The sequence below is a fragment of the Vigna unguiculata genome, chromosome 9, assembly GCF_004118075.2.
Source record: "Vigna unguiculata cultivar IT97K-499-35 chromosome 9, ASM411807v1, whole genome shotgun sequence".
Lineage (NCBI taxonomy): Eukaryota > Viridiplantae > Streptophyta > Magnoliopsida > Fabales > Fabaceae > Vigna > Vigna unguiculata.
The window spans coordinates 5,623,121-5,650,027 of record NC_040287.1 but is presented as its reverse complement, the minus strand read 5'-3'; the positions used below and the strand labels follow the sequence as shown (position 1 = coordinate 5,650,027).

At 34.5% G+C, this 26,907-nt stretch overlaps 2 protein-coding genes and 1 non-coding gene across 3 annotated transcripts; all 3 read right to left on the bottom strand.

The window, feature by feature from the left end:
• Positions 1–7,022: 7,022 nt before the first annotated feature.
• On the bottom strand, positions 7,023–7,096 carry TRNAT-AGU. The gene has a single exon. It is a non-coding gene; the product is annotated as a tRNA-Thr (tRNA).
• A 1,817-nt stretch (positions 7,097–8,913) lies between these two features.
• Positions 8,914–20,791, bottom strand: LOC114164120 (nuclear pore complex protein NUP1). The gene is made up of 8 exons (XM_028048648.1): positions 20,468–20,791; positions 17,752–17,807; positions 16,923–17,089; positions 15,955–16,153; positions 14,511–14,813; positions 14,346–14,423; positions 9,828–10,439; positions 8,914–9,579 (listed from the first exon to the last, which is right to left on the bottom strand). The coding sequence occupies exons 1-8, from the start codon at positions 20,727–20,729 to the stop codon at positions 9,136–9,138; spliced, it is 2,121 nt and encodes a 706-aa protein (XP_027904449.1). The 5' UTR covers positions 20,730–20,791; the 3' UTR covers positions 8,914–9,135.
• Positions 20,792–23,754: 2,963 nt separating this feature from the next.
• LOC114164602 (EIN3-binding F-box protein 1-like) lies at positions 23,755–26,652 on the bottom strand. The gene is made up of 2 exons (XM_028049328.1): positions 26,177–26,652; positions 23,755–26,046 (listed from the first exon to the last, which is right to left on the bottom strand). The coding sequence occupies exons 1-2, from the start codon at positions 26,199–26,201 to the stop codon at positions 24,116–24,118; spliced, it is 1,956 nt and encodes a 651-aa protein (XP_027905129.1). The 5' UTR covers positions 26,202–26,652; the 3' UTR covers positions 23,755–24,115.
• Positions 26,653–26,907: the final 255 nt, after the last annotated feature.

Genomic DNA, 26,907 nt, shown 5'->3' with positions numbered 1-26,907 from the left:
AGATACCTCAATGATAAGGGAGCCTACAAAGACACTTTGACACTCAAGTTAGTTATTGCAATAAATAGGGTGGTTGCAATAAATGAGATATGTCACTCACCTCGTGAACATTTTTATTTATGCTTCGTGAATGGGTCCATATTATTGAGCCTAGGTTATGCAAGATTAGGTTGTCTTAGAGTTTTGCTTAGCGTGCCTATTTATCCTTAATTATTCTGTGATTCGTCCTTTTACTTAGGTAGATCCGTATTGCAACAGTGGCATACATGTATGTCCTTTTAGATAAGGTTGGCCATGTAGATAATGCTTGTCATGGGCAAGAAGGGCATGGTGGAGATTTCTTCTATATGTATTCAGTTTTACTTACACATTTGCATGTTGCACCTCCTTTCGACAAGTTTATCATGAGGGATCTATGTACCTTGAACGTGGTTCCAACACAGCTTCATCCTAATGCTTGGGCAACTCTACAAACATTTAGGATTTTATACAAGGTCTAAGGTTTGATTTCCACCTCATCGTATGTAACATCCCTAAGGAATATTACTAATCTTTAATAAATAGATTTCAAAATAAAATAAATATCGCATTTAATATAAAACCATTTCCCACAAACGCGGAAAATTTAAAACTTTAAATATACAAGTCATAAAACCAGGAGTCCATAATTATAAAACTGAAGAAAATATTCAAATGGCTCCAAAAGGGTTACAAAGCTATCTCAAAATCAAAATAACATTTATATAATAAATTCCCATGCTATCCCTCGCTCCGAGACTATGCATCTCCTGGCCCACCTGTCACATCATCTGCTCCTGGATAACGAGTTATCCGATCATCGCCACACACACACAGAAACGGTGAGTTATGCACAATATATAAATCAGATACATGAATTAAATATGTCACCCATCCCAAAATAACATAAATAATATTTCATGCTTTTCAAATAACACATTTGCATGTTGTACCTCCTTTCGACAAGTTTATCATGAGGGATCTATGTACCTTGAACGTGGTTCCAACACAGCTTCATCCTAATGCTTGGGCATCACTATAAGCATTTAGGATTTTATACAAGGTCTAAGGTTTGATTTCCACCTCATCGTATGCAACATCCCTAAGGAATATTACTAATCTTTAATAAATAAATTTCGAAATAAAATAAATATCGCATTTAATATAAAACCATTTCCCACAAACGCGGGAAATTTAAAACTTTAAAATTTAAAACTTTAAATATACAAGTCATAAAACCAGGAGTCCATAATTATAAAACTGAAGAAAATATTCAAATGGCTCCCAAAAGGGTTACAAAGCTATCTCAAAATCAAAATAACATTTATATACAAAATTCCCATGCTATCCCTCGCTCCGAGACTATGCATCTCCTGGCCCACCTGTCACATCATCTGCTCCTGGATAACGAGTTATCCGATCATCGCCACACACACACAGAAACGGTGAGTTATGCACAATATATAAATCAGATACATGAATTAAATATGTCACCCATCCCAAAATAACATAAATAATATTTCATGCTTTTCAAATAACCCAACCATGACCTCATAGTCCTTCATGAGTTACATACATGAACTAGGTCTTGGGACTTCACTATGCTCCCACGAAACTAACTCATTCGTGGTCCAACCCTATGAGCCTATCCTGCTCATAGTCCTGCCCTACAGACTCCTCATTTGTAGTAAACATCCAAGTCTTCTCAACTTGGACCCTGGCACGCACGCAATCACCATACTATGGACTTCTCGCCCAATAGTAGCCGACGGGAACATAACAATTCCTTGCCCATCGTGCGTCTGACACATGTAATCACCATACTAAGGACTCCTCGCCCATTAGTAACCGACGGGAACTCAACCAGTTCCATGCCCATCATGTGTCCAACCACCAAGCACATCCCAGACCCCTATTGGACTTAATCCTTCAAGCCCAAACACCACGCCACATGCATATACATCCTATACTTAGGATAAAATAGCCAAATCACACACACAAGCACACACAAACATGGAATTTTGCATAAACTCGCTTAAGCTAGGGACTCTCACCCAAGCTAAGCCATCAGCCTCGCTTAGGCTAATTTACCTCGCCTGAGCGATCTTAAAACAACAACCTCATCACGTTATCTCACTTAGGCGAGATCCTCTCGTCTAGGCGAGATCATCTCTCGCCCAAACACCCAATTCAGTCTCGTCTGAGCTACAATGCAAGCAACACATCCAACTTGATCGCGACATCTCGCTTAGGCGAGACCGTCTCGCCTGAGCGAGACCCTAGTTCACTCAAACCCACCAAACTCCTCGCCTGGACGAGGTTTCGCGCTCAAAACAATCCAGGTTTCCTCGCGACCTCGCTTAGGCGAGTGTCTCTCGCTTGAGCGAGAGACTAAGTCGCTCAACCCCACCCAAGGTCGCCTGAGCGAGCAGCGCAAACCAAACCAGCCGTGAGGTTCTGCAACTCTTGCTTAGACAAGATAGACTCGCTTGGGCGAGACTTGCAGAGTTCCCTCACTGTCACACCCGCAATTTACCCAAAACAGTGTCAAACCAAACCCAAAAGTATACCAAATAACATTCAATCATTGCCAACATAACACAATGGCTATCAAACATCAAACATACTATTTCATTCATTCATATCCCAACTCAAGAGTGAATCACTTTCTACCCTATTCCCTACCCAAAACCCTTATTCAGTCATATTCCATTACCACAAGAACTTATTTCACATTATCAATTTCCACCTTTCCCAATCACAGGTCTATAATATGCAATTCATACCATATAAAATCAATAGGAGAATAAACAAACCTAGAATCACCGTCATAATTTGTATACAAAATAGACAAATCCCCTAACCTGAATGTTTGATTGAAATTGGGAAGAAAAATGGGATTCCTTGGTTTGCCAATGATTTGCCACAGACTCTCTCTCAATTCAGCCCCTTACACACCCAAAACCTCACCTCACAACCTCAATTTCGTGCTTCTCTCTATAGGTGAACTAACCAAACTGCAGAAACCTTATTCCCCCTTAAATTCTTCCTTTTATAAGTGCCTTAAGGTGGTTTAATGCAAAAAAAAATGAGATTGGCTTTAGTGTGGGCTTAATGGCTATTCAAGTCCCTTAGTTGGATGATTTTTCAGCACCTAATGGTTACCCATCTGCTAGGTTTTCTTTGCCTCTTCACATTCAAACCACAACTAATAGTTAGCAAAAAAAAGCTTACTCTATGCCCATCAAGGTTTGAACCCATGACCTTCCACTCATAAGAACAAAGCATAACCACTATGCCAAATCACATTTTGTGATAATCATTATAATATTATGATTATACTATCACTCACCATTCACAATTACATTACCAAAACAAAATAATAATAAACCATACAACACATAATTGGCATACATAGGACTCAAACCCAAGTCCTCTCACATAATCAAAGTACTTTCAACCACTTGAGCTAGTACTTTTCCACATCACATCAAACAATAATTAATGTCATAAAGGCTCTTTCTCCTCGCATTTATTTATTAATTAATTAATATCACGGGTCTTACATCGTACCTAACCTAAGGATCTAGTTAGTTGGATGTCCTTGTTTGGTAAGCCAAAGACGTGTCTCCTTACTCCCTAAACTTATTCTTTCAAAAGTTTTGAAAACACATTCTCTAGAGTGGTGATAAACCTTTATGGTCGTTCCTACTTCTTTGATGGAGATAGACCCACGTCTCCCCTTTTTTGGAATCATCATCCTTTTCATTATGATGATTGGCCGAGGACAATGATGATTGCAGAAGATTGCAGGATTCTAAGTTTCCTAGACACTCTTCCTCAACACCTTCACATGCGTTAGATGGTGGTCATATTGGACTCCTATCATTTGGATGTTGTTATGTTTGGTATGTGCTGGACCTATTTTCTCTGTAGGTGTTGTGTTAACTTAGCTCCTTTTTTGTGTGTTTTATGCAGGGTTGATGGCCTCTCATTAGGATACTTGTGCTGGTCAGAAGAGTCACTTTTCAATAATTGTGTGATCAATTGAATGCTCGTAAAAAGGGAGTTGGAGTCTCTAACCCTTCGATTGATAACTTGGCCATGGTGACTGTGCAAACTGGGATGGGGAGTCCTCAACCTCCTTCTACTGCTGAGAAGAAAATAAACAAAATAGGTCTTAGGGTATGGGCACATCTTAATGTGTTTGTCCTAAGCATCCTTGATTAGACAAAGATAAAGCTTATAATGAGTTGATGGGAACCAAGACAAAAAAATTTATGGCATTAGATCACTATTTCTCACATTGAAGCTAAGATCTTTGGCTCATCTCCACTTCCCTCATTGATGAAAGCGTTTGCGGAGCTTCAGTCACGAGCCTTAGTAATTGGCAGGCAGATTGGCCATAAGCTTGTAAAGACAAAATATATTGAAACATTGGAGGCCAAGATCAAGTCTTTGAAACATCAAAAGTATAATAAGTGTAGCATATTCAAAATGTATTAAATGTCTGACCTACACATCATATTTATAGGCGCTTGGACGAGCTTTTACCCTAATGTTGGCCAAATGGTGGCCCAATCATTTTTTAATCTTGTTTAGTATGTTAATCCCAGAATTAATTGTAGTCATTGTTTTCTTTACATCCGATTAGTTGGGCCGATCAACGATCTGAATATTAGACTGATTGGTCTAAGTTAACTTTTTCCTTATTTCATGGGTGATATTACAAATATGGATACATATTTTTTTTAATAAATCCATATACAATTTTTTTTTACTATCAAATTTAAAATGAAAAATTATTAGATTCCCAAAGTAAAAATGTTTGAATACCTAAATGTATTTAATTCTCGATATTCATTTAAGAAGTGGACTTTAAACTAATTCAACCTTATCAAAATTAAGTTGTTAAATAAGGTTTGCATCCACTTATATATTGTAAATTAACATTATTTTTAGTTAATGTAGGACTTTCAACACATCCACTCCTCAAAACATATATATATTTCGAGTGTAAGACTAGATATTAAAAGGTAATTTGATAATGATCCAAAAACGAGTGAAATGATAGACTCAATAAATAATATATTAATTTTACTAGTATAAGTTTTAACCATAACTTTAATACTATATTAAGATGTGAATTTTAAATTTAATTCAATATTACACAACCGACTTATAATAAAATCTACACTCATATAGTGTACAAAGTGACGTGATACACCGTCATTCCCTTAATCCATTATGAATTGAGTAGGAAATGGTAACGTGTAGGTATGTCTTTAAGTCCAAAAGTCAGCAACGACAGCATTAGCAGCAAAATGTTACCAACACCCATGTTCCCATGTTTGTTAACGTAGCAAACCCAAAAAACAACATTACGTCACTTCTTGTTCATGAAGTAGTTATAACCTATACTTGCGTCATACCAATTTCTCTACCTAGCTATTCTTCAAAACACGAATATACAAGTTATGCGCGTTTCGACAAAACTTCTAAACAAACATTAAAATTAATATTTTTCTTTTGCATAAGAGTTATTATCATTTTCATCAAAGTCTTATTTTTAATTTGTGTATAAACTTTTTTTCAATTGTAAGAACACTGATTTTACTTTTATCTTAAAATATTCATAGAACAATTTCCTTAAACGTATTTATGGTGTTAAGACTCAGATTCTTTCTTATTTTATGATTGGTGTTTATCTAATTGGTACCCTATTCATGAAATACTAATATATATTTAGTAAAGAAATTTTGATTAAGACCTTTTAAATTACGTTTAATAATATTAAAGGAATATTTCTGATAATAAATGTAGAGTAAATATTAATGAGAATAATATTACATTAACTTAAAAAAGAATGTCAATAGAAAACAAAACAAATGACGTGAAATGCTTTAACTTAGATTCTTCGTACTCCTTTTACTTTTTGTCTGGATATGTGATCCATCCACTTGTTTCAAAATGCAACGGAAAAAATCACATTATTGTTGGATAAAGGTACTTTATACTGTTTTTCTAATATTGATTACTTACGTGAAAGCTAAAGTAGTTGGAGAGATTATCATGTTTGGAAAACATAATTATATTTTAACTAACAAGCAAAGTTTAAGATTAGTTCTCCTTTTGGGTGCTCAAGTTATCTTTCACTTTCTCTACCTCAATGATTTAGATATGAAAAATAGATTATTAAAATTGTTTAAAGTGAGAAATGGATTCTTAATAGTTAGCAGTTTTTCACACTTTCATCCCATAATTGTATTTTTTTTTTCAACATTAAATAAATATTTCTAAAATGGTGTAAATATTTGATTTAAACATATAATTACTGTGTTAAATGAAAGAAGCAAAGAGAAAGAAATACGTTGCAAGACAAATCATTCCATACGTCGGTTTTTTTTTTTTAATTGCAAATTTTATAGAAGTATTATTCCTTTTTGAAGTGCATATAATGTTCTATTTATAAAGTTTTTACACAACATTAACATTTAAAAAATAAAACTTCTATAACTTTTATTCTGTGTTGAAATCTCTTAACTCTATTCAATGTGCCACATTTTTTTTAATTTAATCAATAATTATAATTGCTTCTTCATTTCTTTCATCCAATAACGGCTTTACTAATTTCTTCAAACTTTTATCGACCCAAGGCTTTGTGGAGTAGTAGATCTTTCTCAAGTTCACCTCTCTGAAGTTTGTCTCGAGATCTTTCATATCTGCTTGATTTTCATATTTTGTACTTCACATTTTGTTCAAGTCTTAAGACGAATTTATCTCATAATTTAATAGTATGATTAAGAAATAAAAATATTAACTTTTATAATTCAAGTTAAAAAAAATTAATTTTAGTTTATTAAATTAAAAGTAGAGTATCCAGTCCATGAATGGGCTAAACGAAACGTGAGGGTTATCAAATAGTGGCAATTACGTAATTGACATATCCTGCATAACATAAATGCCAAATGAAAACAAGAAAAGAAACTTAAAAAATGCAAAATTGCTTTCATTGAGAGTCGAACTCAAGACCTCCCGCTTACTAAACGGGTGCTCTAACCAACTGAGCTATGAAAGCTTTTGTTAAATTTATAAATTTTACGATATTATTTTATATTTCTCTGAAGAAGTGTGTATACAACATGGTGAGAAAAGTGGTGGTGACATTGGGTCTTTCGTACATGAATTGTTAATGACATAAGAATTGAAAACTGTGATGGGAGGCAATAGAAGTAAAGCATGAGTCCATATAAAATTTTCACCAACACTCATGGTTTTGGAAGGTTCAAACAAGCATATACGTATAAATTTTAATTTGTGTTTGGACGAAAAATTTCAAACAATTACAAGAAATTAAAATATATAATAATTGAATTACTCGTAATTTATTTATTTATTTTTTTAAATAATTAGTTTGGATAAAATAATTTAATTTCTATTTTATGGCGAACTCAACTCTATCTTTGAATCTAACTTAACTTAATTTGATCTACAATTTAGTAAAACTTATCTTGATTTTGGTTTAAGTCGACCTTTGACCCGGCTTGACCTTTGACTTGGTCTAACTCGACATTCGGCTCGGTATGATCCGACTCAACATTCAGCTTGACCCGGCTCAACTCGACCTTCGTCCTGATCCAACCTAACTTGACATTTGAACCGACCCAACTTGACTCGACCTTCGTACTGGTTCGTCCTTCAGCCCGACTTAGTCTAGTTTGACCTTTGGCCCGAGCCGGACCGACTTGACCTTTAGCTTGGGCCAACCTAGCTCAACCTTCCACCCGAGTCGATCGAGCTCAACCTTCGACCTGAAATAGCTTGGTTCGACCTTCTAGCTGACCTAACTCGATTTTTTGGACCTGTAAACTTTTTCTTGTCCTAACCATTGAGTAATTCCACAACTTGAAAATTTTCAATTTTCCTCTTTTTTTGAGTGAATTGTAAATTGTATTATTTTGGTTATTTGAAATACCTTATTAAAACTCTTCAATTCCAATTTCATTTTAATTTCCTCATCCAAAATATAACTTTCCTTTAAAGAATTTTAAATTCTTCAAATAAATAAATTACTATGTTAAATTGTCTCATCCTTTGAAGAAAAAACATATTTTCATATTAAAAGAATCGTTTGTTTGTTTTCCTTTTAACAAATTTCACATATTCTATGTTTTTTCAAACATAAGTGGTAAACATTTACTAAGCCTTTAGAAATCAATTTACTTAACTGATGCATGGTGTATGCAGTCTTTCTATACCACAACCAAGAATCTTCATCATTTGTTATTAAGCATGTTATGGTAAAGACTTCGTTACTAAAAAAATTGATTATATGTGATTATGAGTTTTGTTAATTGCTCGTCTATTCAATTGTATTGTGGATATGGAATTAGTAGTAAGGATCAGAATCACCTTTACGACTATCTCCTAGAGATGGGCATGACGAGACCACAAAGGCATCTCAATCTAGTTAAATTACATTACATCAAATTTGTAGTATTGGAAGCTAGAATAGTAAAACTATTTTTGTTTCTTTAAGTTTTCATATTTTCGGAAGGTACATCCTACTTAAATAACTATTGAGATACATATAGATTAGCAATTGTGAATCCAAAAATAATTAATCATGTTTATTACTACTACTATTAAATATATCCGTAATAGCAAAAATAATTTATGACATTCCCATCCAAATGATGTGCGTGTGTGTGTAAAATTATATTTTGTATTAAATATTTTTGGGCGTTGCATCACCACTTCTAACCCAAGATTCGGGAACGCCATTTATGGCTTTAGTTTCCTAGTGAAAACTCAAGACTGTTGATAACAATTGCGTGCAGGTCCAGATTTGTATGACCTGTGAAAACAAGCCTCTAAAATTATAGGGATATCAGATAGCCAAAATGTCCTAGCATTCCATTAAGTTGACAGTGAAATAAGGACGGAAAAAAAGTACACAAGACTGAGGAAACGACTGCATAAACCACACAATTTCCGTTTCAAAACGGCTTTCATTTTACTCATTTTCCCATCAAGAACAAAAGAAGCAAAAGTACTCTACAGTCAGAATTAAAGCAAAAAGAATAGAAATATATTTTGGAAGCTTTGCCGTTATATTTAGCAGCGGACAGCGTTGTTTTCAAAGCTGAATGATAAATTTGTCTTCTTTGTTGAGCCAAAGTTAAACTTGAGGTCTCCAGTTTCATTCTGAACAGCAGTATTGCTTGTGGAAGGGAAGCAAAAAACTATGGCCGGACACTTTTTCAAACCAAAACTATAAGACAGTTCAGTGGATCCTTCTTTTAATTGGTGCTGATCCCCAGCAGAAAACAAAGGCATGATGGATGGAGTTGGTGGCTCAGAGAATACAGAAGAGGAAGTTGAAACAGGAAAGGTAAATCCAGAGCCATTATCGGATGCTATTGTCCATCTTGATTCGGGCTTCTCAATAGCAATAGGAGGCAAAACTGGTTTAATGGTGGCAGGGTTAGTGGGAGCCTGCTTTTCTTGATTTACACCATAAGGATGGCCTCCCCTTGGGAGAGTCATTTTTGTAGCATCCTGCAAAGTTAGCACATCAGTACACTTGGTTCTCATTATTAGCAACCAATAACTAATGTACCCTCACATCACTCCACTAACAAATCATATGCATCATTTTCTCGCATTTCGAACCCACCTCAGCATTGGACCCTCCTACCCCCTCTCACATTTTTCAATAAGATTATCAACACAAATTTGGATAGTTAGACAGAAAAATCTCTTACAGCCAATATATAATTAGAGAAAAAAAAAGTTGTAGTGCTTACATCATTTCCAAGTCCGGAGTTGCTGCTATTATAAGCATTCACATCAGGCACCAAAGTTTCTTCTTTTCTAACTTCGATAGATTTATCAGTACTATCCTTCAGTTGCGTACGCGCGTGGTAATTTCCCTGGCCTTCAATCAATAAAGTAGATTTCTTTCCTTCAAGCCCATCAGATTTTTGAGGGCTAAAATCATTTAATTTATGCAAACCATTATCTTCATTTGAAAAGATAGTACGGAACTCAGTAGAAGATTCAGAGTTCCTCCATTTTGGTGCCTGCTTCAGCTCAGCAATTTTCTCTTTAGGTGTGGGAATGTTTCTATCAATATGGTCTAATATTTTCTTAGCCATTAAACTGGAATGCATGTGTACTGTTGGAACACCCACTGGAAAGCCCAGTGGCTTAGGAGTGGAGCCTGTCCCAATAGTTTCTATGCTCTTTGCAACAGGAGTGAAACTATCAACACCAAAACTTTCTCTCTGTGAAGGGCCATTCAGAGATGAATAAACTGGTTTTCTTGAAGAAGATTGTGCACCAACCCTATGCCTAGTCCGACGAATAGGTCCAACAGATCCATATCCACTTTCTGATGCTCCAGCTTTAGATTTATCCTGTGTTTAACATAATTAAATTACGAGCCAAACGAAAGAAAAAAAATCCTAGTTTAAAAAAAAATCTAAAGAAGAAATTTCAGAGATATAATTCAAATGACAGAAAATTAAAAAATAAAATAAGCTCAACCATAGATTAAGAATTTAGTGTCAAACAACTTCTACAAAACAGGGTAAAATAGAATGCAAAAGAATAATGCATTACTTCTATGGCCATTCTAAATTAGAACATAAAAGTTACAAAAGCAAAGATTTGGAAATTTGGCTAGTATAATAAAAAAAATTATTGTTACAAATAGATAGTAAAATGTGAAAAAAGAAATAAATAAATTTTTGTAAAATTGTTAAAGATATCATTTGATTAGTTAGAAATTCAACATCGACTATAAACATGACTTATGTGACTCGTGCTACCATTGCCATTGCAATGAACATAGTAATTCAATTCTAAAACTATTGTCAAGACAACAAGGATGAAATTGTACGGATCCTAAAGTATGTTAAAACTGTTCTTGGCAAAGGCCTTGTATATGAAGATAATGGAGATACTCATATTGTTTCAGTATTATGATGTTCATTGGGCAGGTCAACAAGCGATAAAGGCTCCACTTCAAGGTACTTTGTTCTAGTTGGAGGTAACTTAATAGCATGGAAAAGTAAAAAGCAAAATACAAGGCACCCGCATTAGTCATGTTAGACTATGATCCGTTGTTACAGATTTCAAGGAAATCAACCGTTACATAATCTCGTAAATTAGGATGATTGATTCCTAATTATTAGGTATCTTTATTGTAATTGATTTTATTCAATAGTATAAATACATATTGTGTGGTCTGCATTATACATTCAGAAGATATACAATTTTATATGGTATCATAGCCAAGTCCCTTATAGGCCCTCAGATTGAGTACATTTGTAGCAAGCTTGGTGCATATGACATATATGCTCCAACTTGAGGGGAAGTGCTAGAATAAAATCCCCAATTACAGATTTCTAGAAAATCAACCGTTACATAATCTCGTAAATTAGGATAATTGATTCTAATTATTAGGTGTCTTTATTGTAATTGATTATATTGAATAGTATAAATACATATTGTGTGGTCTGCATTATACACACAATACATTAAGAACATATACAATTCTATAAGTCATTTGGGAGCTCATATGGCTAAAAAGACTCCTCTAAGAGCCTAAATTTAAAAAATAAAATCCCAAATGCAACCCATATGGGACAACCAAAAAGCACTACACATTGCCTCCCATCTTGTCTTTCAAAATAGGATGAAACATATTGAGGTAAATTGCCTCCCCTTTGCTTTGTCACCGAGCTTCTTTTTCCTCCGATTCCCACTATGATTAAGACCGTATTCCTCCAGCAACCATCGCACTTCTCTCGTCGTTCCGATGCGCCACTGCATGCGCCCTCATGCACATTCTCTTCTCAGCACGTCTGTCTCACGTGCCTATCTTTGATTGCATTTTGCTCACTGTTCAGGTACTTTTCACATGGCTTCTGAAGGCTCACACTCAAGTCATGGTGGATATCGTGGTAAAAGCCCTCGTTGCAATTTTGTCAATGGTATGGCCATACTAAGGCAAAATGTCGTACAAAGGCAACTAATATTGCCCAGGTCAATTCTCCAAAACCATCGATGAGGTTTCAATTTCAGTTGATGCCTATAATGAGTTTCTCCAATACAAGGCAGCCATGCAACCTACACAACATGTTGCCATCGTTGCTCAGTTCGGTAATTCTATAGCTATATTTCTAAGTTCTCCTCCCTTGGACCTTGGATTCTTGACTCCAGTGCCTCTGATCATATGTTTGGTAACAAGTCCTTTTTCTCCCAACTGACTTATTTGGATTCTTTACCCTCCGTTACCATGGCAAACGGATCTCAAATAAAAGTTCATGCCATTGGTCAAACACGCCCTTCTTCTAATCTTACCCTCTCTATGCTTTATCATTAATTATGATTGTTTGCCTCCATCCTATTTCTCCTTTGTTTCTTTTTTGGATCTTGTGTCTATTCCTAAGACTATAGGTGAAGCATGATCCTGCCTGGTGTTAGGCAATGGTAGAGGAGATGGCAACCATACATTCCAATGGCACGTGGGACCTTGTTCCTTTACCTCCTGGAAAGCAAATTGTTGGCTATCGTTGGGTGTATATAGTGAAAATTGGACCGATGGTCATATTGATCGATTAAAATCTTGCTTGGTCGCCAAAGGATATGCACAAATTTTTGGTCTAGATTATGGGGTTACCTTTTACCTTGTGGCCAAAATAACTTGTGTTCTAGTATTCATCATTGGCCTTTTCATCGGCCAAATATTAAAAATGCATTCTTAAATGGTGAATTGTAGGAAGAAGTTTATATGGATCAATCCCTTGGTTTTCTTGCTCCCAACGATTCTCAACTTGTTTGTAAGCTTCAATGTCTCTCTATTGTTTAAAGCAATCTCCTCGGGGTTGGTCATTTCAGTTCTGTCTTAATTTAGTTTGGCATAACCAGGTGTGAGGCTGATCATTTTGTCTTCTACTTCCATTCCTCTTTTGGCAAGTGCATTTACTTGGTTTATGTTGATGACATTGTCATAACGGGTGATGATGAGACTAGAATTCGATAACTCAAAGAGCACCTTTCACAACAATTTCATACTAAAGATTTGGGCCCTCTAAAATATTTCTTAGGCATTGATGTTGTTCAATCAGCTTCTGGAATTTTCATTAATCAATGTAAGTATGCCTTGGACATTCTTACTGAAACTACTATGCTTGACTATCGTCCTTGAGATACTCTTATGGATCCCAATATCAAGCTTCTTTCGGGTCAGGGGGAGCCATTGAAAGACCCAGAAAGATATTGTCATCTGGTAGGCAGACTCAACCATCTCACCATGACCAGACCTGACATCACTTTCGCCGTTAGTGTTGTAAGCCAATTTCTAAATGCTCCTTATGATAGCCATTAGGATGTTGTGACACGTATTCTTCGATACATAAAAAGGCTCCAGGACAAGGATTATTGTATGAAGACAAAGACAGTCTAAAGAACACTTGTTACTTTGATGCGGATTGGGCAAGATCACCATCAGATAGGAAATCTACTTTTGGGTACTATGTTCTTATCGGAGGAAACCTTATCTCATGCAGAAGCAAGAAGCAAAATATAGTTGTCAGATCTAGTAAAGAAGCAAAATAGCGTGCTATGGTAGCAACCACTTGTGAGCTTACGTGGCTTAGGTAACTATTACTAGAACTAAAAATAGGGAACATCCATGAAACAAAGCTTATTTGTGACAATCAAGCTGCACTTCACATTGCATCAAACCCGGTCTTCCTTGAAAGAACCAAACACATTGAAATTGATTGTCACTTTATTGGAAAAAAGGTCCTATTTGGAGAAATCACTACTAATTTTGTCAACTCTAACAATCAATTGGTTGACGTATTCACCAAATCCCTTAGAGGTCCTCGGATTGAGTACATTTGTAACAAGCTTAGTGCATATGACATATATGCTCCAGCTTGAGGGGAAGTGTTAGAATATAATCAAATGTTACAGATTTCTAGGGAATCAACCGTTACATAACCTCGAAAATTAGTATGATTGATTCCTAATTATTAGGTGTCTTTATTTTATTGATTATATTCAATAGTATTGTGTGGTCTGCATTAGCCACACAATACATTCTGAACATATACAATTCTACAATATCTTAAAGTACTGAACAAGAACAGGTACATGGATACAGCAGAACATAAAAAAATATCACAGGACACAGAAGCATCAAGAGAGTGATTTACACTTTCAGTGATTTACAGACTGTAAAGAGAGTTGACATACTACAAATTACAAGTGATATGCAATCATGAAAGGATCACTATAGTGAAAGGTACCTGTAGATACATAGCAGTCTTTGATTGAAAGATGGGAGTTGATGAAATGTGGTTGTTTTCTCCTTGCATGTGAATGAACTAGTGAAAAAAACAGAGAAAAAAATATATTACAACTAGGGATTCAACTAGAAGAAATGAAATATAAGAAAACAAAAAACAAAGTACCTTTGATTTGGACTTTGTCAAAAGAGTTCTAGAATAAGGAGTACGGGGGAAATTATGAAGTCCATATCTTCTCTGACTTTGTGGTGTTATGTAAGCATCCTGCACCACAGCACCTGGCCAACATGTTGAGGATTTCTTTGATGATGCTGGATCATACGGTTTTATTGCACCTTCAACACCATGCAACACCTTGTTTTCAACAACATGAATCGTGTTCTTGGAACTGGGACCTGCCTCTGATACACGAGAATTCATATAAGCTCTAGCAATCTCTATTGGCGAAGCACCAATTTCATCCTGAACCTGGAGAATTGTTAATTTGACTATCTTAGAAAAGTAAAATTATGCCTGACCCAAAAAGGCATGCTATAAAATCCAAATACATTCTAAGATGATTCAATATTTAGGTAACAGTAAAACTCCATATTCACTTTTGAAACAGAAATTTAAAGAACTATGCATGCAAATGTTTAGGAAAAAATTTCAATTTGTCTCAAACAAATTCCATAGCGGAACTGGATCAGAATTAGAGAAATGAAATACAAGTTTTGTTATTGATATTTCCTCCATCCCTAGAGCAGTTACAGAAAGATACAACACTGATGGAGATGAAGACTATATGGAAAGAGTAACCCTCATAAATAAGCATTCATACATTAGCTGAATAGGTTGTAAGTGTAATGTTGCAAGGTGTTTGCATAGATTGACTGAGAATTTGAATAATGATGGCAAAAAAGGAACATCATTAATGTCGTCTAGCCTCAAGAATTTCAGAAAATCAAATGACCAAAAAATGAAAATCTTTATTTGGAAGACCAAAAGAAACTGTGTCCTTAATTTGGAAAACTAAAAACATAAGTTTGATTTTTCAAAAAACTATGTCACTCAATTAAATCTACATAGCAAATGCTGAGTAGACCACAATTTGCGACATCATCAACATCACTAACGTCATCTAATCCCAAAGACTAAAATTAGCATTTTGCAATATCCAAGGGCTAAAATTTGAAACTTTTTAACTGCATAACAAAAAAATTGGAGTCTCCAATTTAGAGGACTAAAAACATATTTAAGGCTTTAACATATTAACAGGTAACTTACACGTAGGAATAGATACCATGATACCAGCTAACAAGAGGGTAATAAAATACGCATTACCCATGAAATCTATTTTGTATTCATTCCAAATTTTATTCATGGATATCTGCATGCACAAACCTTTTTTGTCATCCTTAATAGGACCCAATAGGATCATTCATGGGATTCTTTATCTTATTTGATTAGGACTATATCACTTTGTGGTTAATGTTGATTTCAATATATAGAACCTTGTCTGGATTTTCAAGACACAATTCATTGCTAAACAGATTTCAAGTATAAGAAAAAGAGATTGATCATAATCTAGAAGAAAAAGTGAATGATTTAAACAAGTTGCACTACTCACTTTTGACACAACAAGAGGTGTTGAGGTTTGCCATATAGCTCCAGCTGACACTTCATGCCTTTGCTCATTTGAAACATTTGGAGGCCCGAGCTCAGCATCTTTGCTAGAAGTCAAACTTGTATTTTCCTTACCTTGTTCAACATTAGAAAGGTCCATTACCCTTGAATTTATCACTGCCACTAAACGATCAAATTCATCTCTACATGAGGAGATTAACGATTGTTAGGCATGTTACATCCATAGTCCATGGAATACAGAAAAAAAAAAACTTTCTTCACAAAGGGTAAGCTTGGAAGGGAAAGGATGCAAGGGTAAATTTCCCTTTTTTTAATTAAATATTCTTTTGTTTAGAAAAAAACTAGGATAGAATGAAAGATTACCATGTAACCTTCTAATTAATGTTTATTACTATTTATAAGCATTTTACAATATTCTACAGTCTCTGCTCAATTAAAAAGTGCAAATTAAACCTCCACTTCTACTAGTAACCAAGAAGTGAAAAAGAAAAACAAAGAATTTTTTGTCTAATTATATTACCTTTAAGCAAAATAATATATATATATATTTATGAGAGAATTTTAGTAACAATTTTAATCCTAACTCATCGGCCCAAAATGCTTAATAATCCCTAGCTTCACCAAATAGGAGACATGTTTGCTAATAACATACCGATGCATCATAACAGTATCCAAATGTGGCATGTTTTGGTTCTCTCTGACTTTCCCATATCAAATGTAAAGAGAAATATAAATTAATTAATTAACTAAAAAATGGTAACGATGAAAGTTTTTTACTTCAACAGCCAAACAAAAACACTTATTACTGTTGAAGAATGATGAAAATAAAGGTACAGGATATTGGGACAAATAATTTGAAGTGCAACATGAATAACTTTCACAGTAGAAATAAGGAGCGAGTAATTCAAGCAATGAAAAAGAAATTTAATTTTTAAAATTAAACTAATGTACCTAGAGAATTTCTTCCCTTTGACCAACTGCTCAATATCAGAAAACCCATCTTTATCAGATTTCTCTACTTTTTCATGTTGTCTGGAAACAGTCAAATCTAAATTGCTTTTCAGTTTACCACTGTTGTCATCAGAACTGACCATTTCAGATGATTTGGATGCCAAAAGCTTCAAAAGAATAACCATAATCAACAATAAAAATATGGAGGTGATAAAAAGAAATAAAATGCAGTAACACCCTACTCCACTAGATTATACAGAACAAGAAAAGGGTTGGAGAATGCAGCTAAGCAATATGCAGAAAATAAATTTGCGCAAGGCAAATGACTACTACAAGATGGATATTTAAGATACAAAACCAACATTATGAGCAGTGGCACTCAGTTCAGAAATAGTTGAGACGAACAAAATTGTTTAATCATTTTAATTGAAAAGAGATTCATATAAACAAATCTAAGGTCTATGATGTAGAGAAAAAGAAAAATGATTACCTACATACAAGGACATATAAAAAAGAGTATTTAAAATGAACACAGATTATAAATGGTAAAGATGAGTTTTTGAATTACAATTTGGTTTCAGTTCCTTTTGCTTGTTTACAGAAACCAAAGGTTATATAGTATTTTAGAACTTTTCATGTAATAACTTCAACTTCTTTAGCTTTATATAGTATTAGGATTTAAAAAATATCTAAGCAACAAAGTATATAGTTTTGATTGGTAATTTTTTCTGGCTGAACTTCATAAAATTTCTAGACAGACCGGGTAAATCTCCTAAAAATTAGAAGCATATTTTTCCTAGTTTCAGAGAAGCGTGTAAACGTTTCTTACATGTATATCACTTCTGTGTGAACCATCTCCATGACTGTCACCAGTTTTCCATATACCTATTGACAGTGAAAAAAGTTTATCAGAAAGTTAAGTGAATCCCATATTCTAGATTAATCAGAAAATTATATATGAAACAGATAAGAAGAATAGGCAGAAGAATTAATTCCCATTAAAAGGACTCATTGTGTCGACAAGCTGAAAGCACAAGGAGAAGCAAATAAATATTCAACACTTATCAAGTATAAGATGATTTACAGTGACCAAGTATAAGATAGAACCTAAATATAGACATAAACCTAATGAAGGATAATATGCTTGGGAAATTGAAAATTTAGAAGGTTCACGGGAACTAGAGAATAATTTCTTTCAAGATATTATTACTCAATTGTCAAATTTCAAATACGAAGTTATGAAAAGGAGAAAAGAGAAAAGTATAGTATAGAATACATGAGAGGAAAAATTTGTGACCATTAGTCAATCTTCTCTGATTTTACAATCAGAGGAGAAAGCCTTTACAGCTATACAGGGAACTACAAAAAATACTAAAACAAAATTAACTGTAGTACAAAATGGTGGTAATTTTCTGCATATCTAAAACTCTTGTAAAATAACTAACTAAAAAAGGAACACAGAATCCACAATCTTAAGATTAAAAAACGCAAGTCTTATCATGCTCCTAACTACTCACAATCTTGAATCATCCAAAGGCCATCTGGAAAGAAATATGCAACCTATGTCCTCTTTGACACCCTTAATCCATTAAGTTCTTTTCCAAGCATTTTAAATGCTCAAATAAAGCCCTTCCTGTTGCTAAAATACAAACACCAGATTTTACTTTGTCATTAACATGTCCAAAAGATGAATGAGATAATAGATACCCACTCACCAATCTCCAGAACTTTAAACATTTACTAAACATTAAGTAACTGAGATTAGCAAAAACAACAATGTACCTCTAATAATAAATATTGAGCTCCAATAAATGTCACTCCAATAAAAAAAAAATGTTTGGACGAAATGAGAAAGTACACTTTAAGTAGCTTAGTAGCTTCGCAGATATCGACACTTACACAGTAATTGGTTAAAGGGAAATCGAAGGCAGGACAGTTGGATAGTTTAATTTTTAGGAGGAAAGCAGAAATTAGAAAAATTCCTCCTAGTCTAATTTCTGCTCTCCTCCAATATTGAAACAATTCAAGTATAATGACTAAAATATAACCATCAATGCTTTGGAATTTAAAGTTATAAGTATAAAAAAGTATATCAATTGTTAAAACCCCTACCACCTCCCTCCTATGAACAGAACCAAACAGTCCCATGTATAGTAAGAAGAGTGCATTCCGTTTGCTGCATTGAGGCCACTATAGGGCACTTGCCAGTGTTTTAATTCTTTCACCCACCTCTCTACACAATAATAAAATTAAAGCAACAACACTTGCAATATATAAATATATATATATATATATATATATATACACACACACACACACACACACACACACACATACACACACACACACATTTTCTTAAAATGTTGTATTGTGAATAAAGCAACTCGCAACTCACAACTCAACAATCCTTTTGGTGAAAACAATAGAGATAAACATTAAACATTCAATTCTCTTATTAATTCAACCATCTTACACTTTACTTTAAGCATGGTTATTAGATGAGAACTATAGCTTTGCAATGTCAGAGTTCATAGGAGAGACACCAACCACTCCTCCAAGGGCAGTTGACGGCTTTGATGCAGCACACACTGCAGCCAAAATCAGAGTAACTACAGCAAGAAAATGCTTGAAGTTAAGTTTGTACCTAAAACCAGTATGATCAGTCAGGAGGTTTTTAAGGGGCAAACTTGTAGAGCTCCCAGCCTATAAATCTAACGCATTTAGTGTTCATTCTTGCTCGCTTCTCGTCCCTCTCTGTTTTCCTTGCCCTAGCACCTGCAACTCGGTGTGTTCTGTTCTTGTCTTGTTACAGCTGCTCACAGACGACTTTCCAGTGAGGTTTCACATATCCACAAGTTGGTTCTTCATTCTCTGGTGCTAATCCACCAGTTTCCAGTGAGTTTCCCAACCAATCTTCAGTGAGTTAAAAGACCCGTCTCTCTTTCTTCTCTCTGTTTGTTTTTCATAATGAATATGCTTTTAATAATAGGAATTTTTCTTTATTTTTTAGCATTCCCCTACAACTATTTTGGGGCGACTGCTCCTTGAGTTTATTAACTAGTATAGCTTTTTAAGTGATTTAAGTGTGTTTCGTACCCTTTTTGCCACTAAAATTAAAACAAGACCGATATAGTTTTAAGGGTTGAACAATGGAGAGATAGAACTACAATACGACTAACAAATTAACAATTCTAAATTCAAACTCTATCATTCGACATCAAACAACGTCTATCTGTCGAGGTAAAGAATAGCAGAATTTGCAGCTTCTAGTAACCGTAACATATATACGCAACAACTCTGGAGCAAACCAAACCTACCATTTAAATCGACTATAATCACTACGAACGTCCATGCTTACACTTCGTTCTTTGATTAATTTTAAACTATTGGCAAAGAAACATAACCATATTCAAATAGTTACGCCTGTTGCCACATGCTAATACAGAAACAGAAACAAATCAATCAAGAATGTAAAACAAATAACAAAACAGAACAAAAGATCAAAGGAAAGAAATACAGAAAAAAAAAAAAAAAAGGAATGTAACCTTGATCTTCAGCCGCAGAGGTTGGGCAAAGGACAGGAGAAGGACAAGGCGCGGAGGAAAATATGGAAGGGAGAAGACGAGTGGCTCCGCCGGCGAGTAGGCGCAAGGCAGGATCGACGAGCTTCGAAATCCAACGTTGGCGCGTGGCCTCCGGCGGACGTGCGTAAGGGCTAGGAAGCGACTTTCTCGTTGCTGGTTTTCGGAGCTTGCCTCCGACGCCTCTCTCCTCAGGCGCCGACGCCGTTATTTGTTCAGAGGCCATGAGAGTGGCTGAATCGGCAACTGTGTAAAAGTTAAATGCGAAAAGCAAAGGTAAAGGCAAATACTGTAGCCGATACGTATGTATACGAAAGTCTTGCACATGTGTCTTTTGTTTTCCACCTCAATTCCAAATCGACGATCTTTTTAATATATATATATATATATATATATATATATATATATATATATATATATATATATATAACATGATACAAAGAGATTTTTTCTTTTTATTTACATTTCAAATTTTTAATTTTATTTTTTAAAATATAATTTTTTATTAAATTTTTGAAAATTCATTATATTTTAATCAATTTTTTTATAAAATCTTCTATCTTTCTGTTTCTTTTTTTTTTCTATTTATTAATTATTATTTTTTCATCTTTTCTAATATATTTCATTTTATTTTTAATAAATATAATTTTATTTTATATATTAACTTAATAACATTACAATATCATTATTTACTAATATAATATCATGTATATATAAAAAGTGTGCGTACACACAGACATGATAGTGCTTGTATCTACGCTAGTAATACTTAAACCTTTACTAAATGTATTTATCTATAAATAAATAATTTGATTTAAATTTAAATCAATGGAGTTTAAATATATTTATCTATAAATATTCTATTCTCAAATTATTACTTAATATAAATGGATTATATTAAACAAAATTTAAACCTATTATTTATAATATATTATTTTGGTATCAAATGGTCATTTAATATAATATCAATTAATAAAAAAACTTAATTATACTTTAGATTTTGGATAGATTTGTAAACTTTGCACAATAAACTCCAATCCAATGTTAATCTTTGCTTTTCTGAACTACTATTTCATCCACAGACTCTACACTGTTTTTGAGCAGTGGTTTGGAGCACTTGCTATTTTGTTGATGTTTTTCTTTTTATATCTACTTTTACTCTTTAGTTTGATAATGCATTTCATTTTATATGTGTTGCCCTTTACATCCCAATCTTTGCATTTTCACTTTCCCAATTTTAGTGAAAGTAGTACCTATTTTATTCTCTATTACACATTTCTCTTTTTGGTTAAATTATGTTTTTACGTTGCAATTATGATTTCATTAAGTTGATTACATAGTACTTGTTTTTATTTCTTAACGGTTGTATTTTCAATTTCCATTGCACCTTCCTTTCACTGTTACACACTTCATCACCCAATTCTGGTTTAGTTGCATTTTTGTTTTCTAGTTTCACAATTTGTATTTCATGGTGATAAGTATTTTTTTAATTATTCTAGCCGTTGTTAATGCTTTTTATTCTTATTTCTGAAAATTCCGTATATTTCAACAAATCAATGGGCTCATTATACTAAATTTTCTTGGACTTATGTGAGTTGATCTTTATACTATATTATATACTATATTAGTAAAGTTAGTAAAGAGATAATGCACTTTATGAAGATTTTGTAAAGAGTAAAGAATATTTTTCCACTTCCTCGTTATTAGGGTTTTTTAGAAGATATTTTTGAATTTTGTTAGATAGTCCTTACCCTTTTTTAGATAGCCCTCCCCATCTCTGTAATTTTATTATGGTTTATGTATGTTAAATTTATGATTCTCTTGTGATATCTCTTTCAAATTAAGTTTTACTCAAATTAGTATGAACCCTAATTATGATTTTAGGAATTTTTTTATCAAATTGGCATGGACCTTAATCATATTTTTACCCAAATTAGTACAACCTTAAATTATGAAATTTAAAGGTTGTTGTGTTTTCTGCTGAGACAGTAAAATTTATGGATATATCTTGGGTTGCATTACAAATTATGCTACACATAATGAATTAGTTAGATAACCTTAATTTGGAATAGAAATTATATTATAATACCTCTGTTGCGTGAATTCAATGATTTAGAAATATTAGAAATTGAAAAGTGCATACGTGAATCACTATATAAAAATAGTTTAAGTAGAGAAAATGAAGAAGTTTTTATTTAACTAGAAAATTAATTTATATATAAAAAAAAATATTTGGCACCCCTAAAATTTTTATTCATATTTTGTCACTGTTCCTATCTTGAAAATCGATAAAATCGAATTCTGAAAGCCGGTAACACCGGTTTCTGAAAGTCGGTAACACCGGGTTCTAAAAGCTAGTAACACCGGGTCCTGAAAGTCAATAACTACAAACCAAAAGGGTAGCAGTGGAATTATAAAAAAAGTTGGGAGTGTAGGAAGAAAAATTGGGGTGCATGAAGAAAACCCTGTATACTTTCCATAAAATAGGTATTCTCAATTTTGTCTTTAGTGCAATTGCAAAACTAACTATTAGTCTTAATATCAAAGTATAATTTTGTCTAAGCTTTACTCGCATGAACTTAGTTAAATGTTGAGTTAAATATGTTTTTTGTCCCTCAAGTTTTAATGAATTTTGGAATCAGTTCCTCTTTGAAACTTGATACCAATTTAGTCTTTCATCTTTAGAAATAATGTGTGAATTTAGTCCTTATTACCAATTTTTATTAAATTTATCTTACGTTTCAAGCGCATTTCACGATAGTATTTGAATTGTTTACACCGTTTGACATACTTTTGCTTCAATGTTAACTTAAATATTATCATAAAATGCATTTACAATGTCAAATAAACTTAACAAAATTTGGTAAGAAGAATTAAATCCACACATTTTTAAAGATGAAAGACTAAATTTGTATCAAGTTTCGAAGATGGACTAATTCTAAAATTCACTAAAACTTGAGGGACCAAAAATATATTTAACCCTTAAATGTTTAGTAAACTATAATTGACGATTAAGGTGTGATTAAAACTCAAACAAAAATGTACAAAGTCAATTTTTTGTTATTGTATTGATAGTGAAAAATGAATATATATATATATATATATATATATATATATATATATATATGGTTTGAACAATATATTTAACTCTAAAATTATGCAAAGTACGAAAAAGTATATTATGATAACTGGGCACTACTTGACAACTAGTGAAAAGTAATTTTTTCAATAACATAATATATAATCATGGATTATAAGTGGAAAGCAAGTATAATTTTTTTCAATTAAAAAATTGTAATGATAAAGTGGGTTTAAATGTGAATATATCTAATCTAAAACATCTTAGTACAAAACAACCAGAAAGACAAAAATAGAGTTTAACATATACAATGTACACTATCTATTTCCAGTGGCAGCCATCAACCAACTAGGTCATAGTGAACGCATTCTCAGGGAACCATAGCATAAAGGAAGTGGCCTCTAGTAGCAAGACCAAAAGGGTTGTAACAAGCATTTCTGCACGGAAAATGCTTGAAAAAAGGGCTGAAAAGAAAGGGTCTACCAAAGTTCCCTGGAAAACAACTATGACAAATGAATTGGTTCAGATCATGATTAAGCCAGAATGTCACATCTCCACAAGTTCTCCAGTAGCAGCTCAACCGTGTTGCAGCCAATTGAACTGCAATTCTGAAGATTCAACCCAACCAGGGTCTGCCCTAAATTTGTTAGGGAAGGTCCACTCTTGCATGTTACACCAGAACAGTTTGACAAAGAAAGCACTTGCAGAGTAAGGCGATTGGCATTAGAAAGAACAGCTATTCCAGCATCAGTGATTGCACACTTTGACATGTCTAGATCCTTAAGCAGAACGCAGTTATCTGCAATTGCAACCAAGCTTGCATCGGTAATCTTTCTGCATCCATCAAGATTTAGCAATTCAAGTGTTCCACCGTGTAGCCTGGCCAATTCTGCAACTATGTTGTCTGACAAATTGCCGCAGCCAGCAAGGTTCACCTTGACCAACCCAGACTCAGAATTATGCAGAAGAGGAAGAAGGCCAGCATCAGTAACACCATAAAGTCCAGTCAGATCAACGCGCTGAAGTTTGGGACACAATTTCCCAACCATAGTGAGGCTAGCATTTCCAACACCTGGGCAATTACGAATGGATAAATGTTGGAGAGACTCACAGGGAGAAAACATTGATACTTCCACATCTATGTCTTTAATTCCCTTACACTTAACAAGGGTGAGATACTTCAATGTTGTTTTGATGTTTGAAAGAGCACCAATAATCCCAAACTGGGTGATGCTGTTACACTCCTCCAACTGCAGGCTCTCAAGAGACCTTGCAGCTTTGGTAAATGCTACCAAGCCATTATCAGACACTAAACAACACCTGCGCAGAAACATCTGCTTCAGGTTGATGCAACCTCTACCTATGGCTTCGATGCTTGCATCTGTTACCCCTCGACATGAAGAAACTGTAAGTGACATAAGCTTCTGCAGACCTTGAGCAACACCCATGACCCAAAACCCCCTTTCACTGACATTTTGAAGACTCGAGAGCACTAAATTCACAATTGCCTTTCCGTAATGGCCAATGACAGCCAGAGAGAAATCTGTGATGTTTAAATCCTGAAGTTTCACCCTTGAAAGGTTATTGGCTGATGATAATAGACTTGATACTCCATGATCCCCAACAAGAGGACAATCCTTGATAGAGATGCACTTTAACTTGGGGCAAGACCTTGCTATAGCTTGCAACCCCTCGTTTCCAATCTCAGGACACGATTCGATATTTAAGGTTGTCAAATTGGGGCAGCCCTTAGCTATTGCAATTAGACTTTTGTTGCTAATGGAGGAAGCCTGGCAGATGTCAAGCTTCTCCAACATATGGCACCCTTTTGCTATCTCGGAAAGACCCTCATCCCCGACAGAAGAAACATTCCACAGAGACAATGATCTAAGAGAAGGGCAACCATGAGCAACTGCTGAGATACCTACATCTGTGACACCGCGAGCAGAATTGCTTCCTCTGATACACAGTTTTCCCAGTCCTCCACGGGCACTAGTTCCGACTGCAATTGCTGCAAGTCTCACATCAGTTGCCTTTTTCCCTTCCAAACACCGCGACAAGAACCCATCATCTTCGATAACCAGATCCTCATCCACCGAGGCCATTTCAACATCACAGGAAGCAGATCCCTCAGTGAAATTCTCAGACTTGTAAATTTCAGCTCTGCAGATACTGCTCATAAGCATGAGCCACCGCTTAGATACACAGGAACAAGAGCTCCTCTCTTTGCCACTAGAGAGCCGTCTGAAAATCTCAAAAAGACATTCATTTGGAAGAACTTCAATGGTAGGCTTTTGATCTTTCCTGAGGCGTGGAGTTTCAAAAACATCCGGGGCATTGATGCGAGCTCGTTTCTTAGGGCTGCAGTAGTACCCATCCACACTTGAACCCAAAGTACACACGCGACCCAAATCAATGAGATTTTTTTGATAAAAGGAAGCTCCAGAATAGAGTTCATCATCACCTGTAAAACACATTCCATCAAAAACAGTACTTCCAAGAGCCAAATAAACATTACATGTAAGAAAATTAAGCCTTGCAAAACAGTACCAAAACGATCAAAGAGTACACATATTGCAACTTGCAAGACTTACCACTATAATTGACAAGGGTGGGCATGCTGAGTAGGGAAGGCAAATCCACAGGCACAAGAACAGGAATGGGAGCAGTTGAAAATCCGCAGACCCAGAAAGAAGAAGAGCAGCAGCAACAAGAACAGTGGCCAAGAAAAGGATCAAGAGCATTTGAGAGCAGCAGCAACCCCACAGCGCAGGGCAAAAACGATGAAATGTGAAGAAGGAAGAATCTTTGGGAGAATCCAATGCAGGGAATGGTGTTTGTGTTGTGAGGGGGATGTGTGCAATGTAATATATACGTGTTGTGAAGAAATGATTTTGAAAGGGAGAAAGAAGAAAGATAGGTGTGGTGGAGATTGTAGAAAAGAAAAGAAGGTGCAAAGAAGTTTAAAATTGGTACAAATTGGTGTAGTGCAATGAATCATTCCCTGAAACCGGACATTCTCCGTACATCCACATACACCCTCTCATTCTAATACCAGTCCAAACCAACCCAACCAACCACCTAAGCATGTGCCTTACCTATTCAAACACAATACTAGGCACGTGTTTTCCAGCCACTTTCTTCTCTATCTTCTTTCATCGTATCAGCTGTTTTTTTTTTAATTGTTTTTAGATTTTTTTTGTTCTTTTACTTACAAATTAGATGCAAATGTACTATTAAAACTATTGTTCGATTAGCATTAAAATCTTATTTTTCCAGACACATAATTTAAAAGGCTGCTAGCAAAATTTAATATAGATTATTA